At 43.4% G+C, this 6,000-nt stretch overlaps 3 protein-coding genes across 12 annotated transcripts in view; 1 reads left to right on the forward strand and 2 right to left on the reverse strand.

The window, feature by feature from the left end:
• rapgef1b (Rap guanine nucleotide exchange factor (GEF) 1b) overlaps window positions 1–2,051 on the forward strand; it is a 41,829-nt gene extending 39,778 nt beyond the window's left edge. For all 10 annotated transcript variants that reach the window (XM_035667534.1, XM_035667532.1, XM_035667535.1 and 7 more), the window contains 4 exons: window positions 7–108; window positions 238–335; window positions 433–561; window positions 821–2,051. In XM_035667534.1, coding sequence (XP_035523427.1) covers window positions 7–108; window positions 238–335; window positions 433–561; window positions 821–971 — 480 coding nt within the window. In that variant the 3' untranslated portion in view covers window positions 972–2,051. The remainder of the gene's footprint in view (window positions 1–6; window positions 109–237; window positions 336–432; window positions 562–820) is intronic.
• Window positions 2,052–2,088: 37 nt separating this feature from the next.
• uck1 (uridine-cytidine kinase 1) lies at window positions 2,089–5,054 on the reverse strand. The gene is made up of 7 exons (XM_035667542.1): window positions 4,854–5,054; window positions 4,239–4,398; window positions 3,558–3,654; window positions 3,317–3,459; window positions 3,143–3,237; window positions 2,999–3,047; window positions 2,089–2,907 (listed from the first exon to the last, which is right to left on the reverse strand). Exons 1-7 carry the CDS (start codon window positions 4,941–4,943, stop codon window positions 2,720–2,722), a joined length of 822 nt encoding a protein of 273 aa, XP_035523435.1. The 5' UTR covers window positions 4,944–5,054; the 3' UTR covers window positions 2,089–2,719.
• Window positions 5,055–5,249: 195 nt separating this feature from the next.
• The window catches only part of dnlz (DNL-type zinc finger), a 1,996-nt gene continuing 1,245 nt past the window's right edge, over window positions 5,250–6,000 (reverse strand). Inside the window, exon 3 of the mRNA XM_035667543.1 lies at window positions 5,250–5,483. Coding sequence (XP_035523436.1) covers window positions 5,330–5,483 — 154 coding nt within the window. The 3' untranslated portion in view covers window positions 5,250–5,329. The remainder of the gene's footprint in view (window positions 5,484–6,000) is intronic.

Below are 6,000 nucleotides of genomic sequence, written 5' to 3' on the forward strand. Positions count from 1 at the left end.
TTACAGCACTTAAGAAAGTTGAATAATTTCAACTCCTACCTGGCAATACTGTCCGCCCTGGACTCTGCCCCCATCAGGAGATTGGAGTGGCAAAAACAGACCTCAGAGGTGAGAGAATTGTGACAATGTTTCTGAATCTACACATCAGCTCTTATTGATTGTGGAAAAGTATCACGATTGCCTACGTTTATCACATTTCTCTCACATCACACTCATTCCTCCTCATTCTTCTCTCAGGGATTGGAGGAATATTGCACGTTGATCGACAGCTCCTCGTCCTTCAGAGCATACAGAGCTGCTCTGTCTGAAGTAGAGCCTCCATGCATCCCTTACCTGTAAGTGTGAATGAAGTGTTTACACGTACGTTTGAACTCATACAGATTTTGGATCAGCAGAGAGCCACAACTTGACACGGCTCCTCCTTTCTTCCAGGGGTCTCATTCTCCAGGACTTGACCTTCGTTCACCTGGGGAACCCCGACCTCATTGACGGCAAGGTCAATTTCTCCAAACGCTGGCAACAGTTCAACATCCTGGACAGCATGCGGCGCTTCCAGCAAGTGTAAGTCCACTGGGATGAATTTAAAATATGATGAAAAGTAATCTTGATATATTATTAGAGAGCTTTGTAAACATCAGTCACAGTAATAAATGTCATCATTTGTTTGCCACTGGCAGGAAATACAATATTAGCCTTCTTTGTTTTTTCATTAAACTGTAATATCATAAAACATCGCTGCCATCTCCACACGCGCCGATTGTTTTTCCTCGCTAATGAATTAACTGCATTAATCAAAAACTCGACCCCCTTCTCATCTCAGGCATTATGAGCTGAAGCGCAACGAAGACATCGTCTGTTTCTTCAACGACTTCAGCGACCACCTGGCGGAGGAGGCCCTGTGGGAGCTGTCGCTGAAGATCAAGCCCAGGAACATCACCAGACGCAAGACGGACCGCGAGGAGAAGACCTAGGGGCCCCCGTGGGCCTTCACGAGACTGACCTCCAACTGTGCTTCATGACACTAACTCCACTTTATTACAGACTGAGAGAAAGACGAATGGAAGCTATCCGCTGGAGCTAATGGGAGACTCATTGTGGGGAATGCAGAACAAACTACATACAACTGAAGCGTGGCCGAGGTTTACAAAGAGCTCTGCTGCTCTGGGAGATTATAATTGGGATTACTGTGGCTCTGGCGTTTAGACGGGAAGAGATTCAGTGACTATGATGAAATGAAGAGGAAGCCTGGGTGCCAAGGAGGAGTGAAGAATCACACAGAGCGGACAGGGAGACACTACAGAAATAACCAAAGTCTGCTCCCTGGGCTCTCTGTTTTAGAGTGGAGCTGTTGCGTGTGTGTGAGATTGAGCTGAATGGTCCATTACTCTCCAAATTGCTCCTTCCTCTTCCTTTATGTATGTGCCATTTGTTGGTCATCTTCTGCGAACCCTCTCCCTGACTGATGAGTTCCCCTCTCAAACAGCAGAACCTCGAGAGCCGCCTGCCCCTGAACTGTGACGTCAACGCGCAGGCTGCTTACCCGAGAATCTGCTGGGGAGGGGGGGGCGTGGGCGTGTTTGAACTTGAAGAGAGGATGACCATTAGAGACTGAGTTTGTTTTGAAACATTTTGTGTAAGAATCATGTATGGTTATGAAATGTATTATATACAGTGCTCCTTTTGTTCTTAAAAAGGATGTTTATGCTTATGAGAAGAGCTTAGCTTCTCCCAAGTGCCATACATATGTGCACTAAAAAAAGCAAAGCAAAAACACAAAAAGATAAATTACTAAAGATGCTGTGATCTATGTATGTCATACTGAATCATTGTGTGCCGTGTAGAGAACCATCAGGCAGTCACAATCACGTCCCAGTCATGTCGGTGTGTGAAAGAGTGTTTGTGAGCGACTGAAGTCCTCAGTGACTTGTGTGTTTGTCATTCCAAAATGTGCTGTAGTAAATCATTTTGATTCCTTTTTGGGATAATGGTCAAAACCAACACATCACACTGTGCTATCAAACTCCAATAAAACAAACGGCTCTGTTTCTATACATACGTCTTATTCAGAAGCTTCATTTTCAACAAAACTTTATAATAGAATTTCCATTTATTGTTGTACAGAATGGTCAGTGGAAAATGAACTTTAAAAAATTTAAGGCATGTATCCGACTGTAAATAATCAAAAAAAGGAAGCACTCGGTACGAATCTAGGTGTGACACTACTAAACCACACAGCCATCAGTCCTAACTTGATTTAAATAAATTAAAACAAACAGGGAAAGCAACAAGACAACTACAACAGATGAGTATTAATATAAAATAAATATAATAAACTCAATTTAAAGCAACAAAGATGCACGTATAAATAGAAGGTCAAAGTGCAAAAGCATGACTGAAATCAAATATTTTACCGTCCAGATCAGTAACAGGTCATCTAACCACAGTCAACACTGAAAAATCTAACTGCATCATGGAAGACAAAGCATTATCTATGAGCATATTGGTTGCGCACCAATGATTACTGTAAAATTATGAAGAGGTTGCAGCACTGAATGCTTGCACTGTGAGATTTGTGGGTAACTTTTTTTTTTTTTTAAAAAGCTGCTGTACACGGTGAAATCGGCATCGCAGTCGCCGACCCCATCCGGCACAAATCAGTAGCAGCAATCCCAACTCGAAGCTCGTATGGTACAGTCCGAACACATCCGTTCACACAGTCTCAGTGAGGCCGACAACTGGGCTCTAACAGGACCCTCTTTCCTGAAGGGTTAGCGACTCCGTTCTGCAGGTCGCTCTGCTCAGAAATGGCCCGCTTTAAGCTGCGCCCGTTGATGGACCCGCGCTGCCATTTGCAGATGTCACCGTTCAGTATGTCTTGGATGTGCTGCACGATGAGGTTGATGGCCACTGTTGAGAGAGCGAGAGACACGATTTGTCCAGCATTCGTGTTGGAAAGATTAACAGGAAAGCATCTTTTCCGGAAAAAAGAAACACTTACCCATGTTGTCAACTCCCCTTGGAATGATGACGTCTACATACTTCTTTGTCTGAAAGAGAAAAGAGGCGAGGTAGTGCTTTAAAAAGGAGCATTGTTGACAGAACAGGACACTGGAAAATAGGAACACAATTGCGTCATACTTACAGGCAAACAAAACTCTTCAAAAGCAGGCTTGACAAACGTTGTGTACTGAGTGAGAATCTGTTCCAGCTCTCTCCCTCTGTTCATGTCTCGCAGAACTACAGGGAGAAATTAGGTCAAACTATTGACATACGGTTGCAACATCTGGAATATTGCACGTGAGGGAGACACCGATACCTCTGCGAGACAGTCTGACGTCTGAATCTGTGTCCACGAAGAGCTTCATGTGAAACATGTCGCGCACTTTCTGGGTGTAGAAGACCAGGATGCCCTCGAACAGGACCACGTCTGCTGGGTAAACTGTGATCGTGTCTTCCAACCTGGAAACATACGCAGATATTCATACAGAGGCAATGGTGATAAGAGTTATTAGTTCTGTGAAAGACTGAAAGGAGATTGTGAAATGCTTCCTTCCTACCTGGAATGGGTGACGAAGTCATACGTCGGCACTTCGACCACCCTTCCCTCCACGATGTCCTTCAAGGTTTTGTACATCAACTCGTTGTCAAACGCCTCTGCAAGACATTTAACACAAACGGAAATGTTGAATGCAGTAAGTACTAGAAGTGATTTGGAAACAGTTTTCTAGTTCATAGTTCTGCTCCAGCAAACTGACTAGTAAGCTGACTCTGCAGCTTTGTTAAGAGCAAGTTTGACTGCAGAATTCCCCGTCATTGTCAAAAAACCTTGACAACCAAAATGAAAGGCTTCTTGCGAAAATAAGTTTGACTAAATACCACAGACTGAACATAAAACTCTCCATACACAGCCAATTGTATAGACATACATGAACATAATGTACTGTATTATGAGACATACTGTATGTATAATTCCCCAAACATCACACTATCAAAGCAAGACAGTCCAGTCCAACCACTGTCCAACATTATCGTTTTTATAAGTTACATTAAATCAAAACAGCTGACAGACTAACCTGGCAATAACATTATAACAGCAAAACCAAACTCAAATAAACGCACCGGTGTTGGTTGGACAGTCCAGGTGGGGAAACACTGGCATTGATATAAGTTATAACACATCAGAGCACCCTGCTGTACTGTTTGTGAAGACATTGGGGAGGAACCACTCTGTAGTTTACCTGGGTGATCAAAGTTGTACTGGCCCTTCAGCGCTTTCGCCTTCTGGTCTGGAGTCAGGACTCTGTAGAAGCTGTCCTGGCTTATAATAGCCACCTTCCTCTGGCGGTGGTCCACCTTGTTCTGGCCCAGGAGCTCCATGATCTTGGCGCAAACTGTCGACTGTGGCAGAAAACTTCACTTCACTTCACTCAACTATTATTCAAGAGCCGTCACAATGCATTACTGATTCAACACAGCACGTTTACGGTGAACAAGGGGGCAACAAAGGTTATTAACTTAAGTGCGACCTTCTCTGTGTACCGTTAATGTTTATCAGCTGACTCCATCTGCCATTGCGAGGGAATAGACACGTTTATTACAGCGGCTAGTTAGCTCTACGAGGCTATTTGGGGCTAAAATGGCACAAAACAAAGTGTTAGCAGTAAGAAAAAGTAACAGAGCAGAAGTGTAGCCACAGTTCTTGCGTGTTAACAAATAAAAGAAAAGGTTAACTGAGCCAGGGGGGGCGTGCCAGCTGGTTTGACAGCCCGCGTAATGCTAATGTTGTCCACGCTAAGCTACACGGGACGCTAACTTCCGTCACCGGAAGATCCCGCGGTTGAATAACAACTGACCTTGCCGCTTGCCGTCCCTCCGCTGACCCCTATCAGGAAAGGGCTGTGCCGGGGCCTCGCTGCCTCGTCCAGGGCTCCGAGAGCATCCATCGCAGTCCAACAGCGGAGGAAGACTGCGGTTATCTAAGATATAGCTTGGCTAAGTGCTAGTTGTGCTTTCTGTTGCAACGACGGTCCGCTGTTCTCGCGAGAACTCACGGCTCTTCCACCGAGAGTTTGAACACCGGACCGCTTAGGGCGGAACTGCATTTAACATTTACATAAAATAAGATTCATCACTACATATAAACATCTGGAGCGGAGCTAGATTAAATGTTTCCGTAAAATTTAATAAATTATAGTCTATATACGTCATCGGCCGTTTAGTTCCTTGTTCAGAATTCGTGAGAACAAATATAATAGCAATCAAAATCAGGTTTATTAGGAATTAAGTATATACATCTTACAGAAACACATATACAGTATTTAACAAAGCTTCATTGTTTTTCTGGGTCATTGTTGGATTTCTCTGTCTCTTCACCACATTGTGACTTGTCCTTCTTGGATTCATCCAGCACTATCTCCAGAGCAGCACTTCCTTCAATCCTCTTCACAGTCTCTCCTTTGGCAGCAAGGATTTCCTCAATGTTTCTAAAGTGTTGAGAAACACAGCATGAGTCATTCAGAAACATACTGTACACACTGTACACAGTCTGTGCTCCTTAGACAGTTGCAGTGGACACTTGGCATCCTGAAGCCCCAACCACAATTTAAAGTGCATGCTCCACTTCAGTATACTTTTAAAAAGAGATGTTGCTGCTTTGTTAAACAGTAGCTAAGAACGTGTATTCACATAACAATGTTATCAATCTATTCAAACAGTAATGCCGTCACATGTAGAGCTAGAACAATACATTGGCTGAGCCAAATATCAGGCTTATTACAGATATACTGGTTTTGGCATGTATGATGGTGAATAAGTAACAAAAAGTTGTAGACCAGAAGTTCCACAATGTCTGAGGTGATTAGGAAACAGTGATCATTACAGAATTTGTCCACCAGAGTGCACTGTTAACTTTAGATAGATAGATAGATAGATAGATAGATAGATAGATAGATAGATAGATAGATAGATAGATAGATAGATATTCCTTTATTTGTCCCACAA

The sequence above is a fragment of the Morone saxatilis genome, unplaced genomic scaffold, assembly GCF_004916995.1.
Source record: "Morone saxatilis isolate NCDOM2014 unplaced genomic scaffold, NCSU_SB_2.0 Contig21, whole genome shotgun sequence".
Classification (NCBI taxonomy): Eukaryota; Metazoa; Chordata; class Actinopteri; family Moronidae; genus Morone; species Morone saxatilis.

Coding starts and splice junctions, on each gene's coding strand:
- uck1 (XM_035667542.1), bottom strand. CDS start 4,943: ATGGATGCTCTCGGAGCCCTGGACGAGGCAGCGAGGCCCCGGCACAGC. Junction 3,655..4,238: donor GTACAACTTTGATCACCCAG/GTAAACTACAGA, acceptor AATGTCTTGCAG/AGGCGTTTGACAACGAGTTG. Junction 3,460..3,557: donor GACTTCGTCACCCATTCCAG/GTAGGAAGGAAG, acceptor GTATGTTTCCAG/GTTGGAAGACACGATCACAG.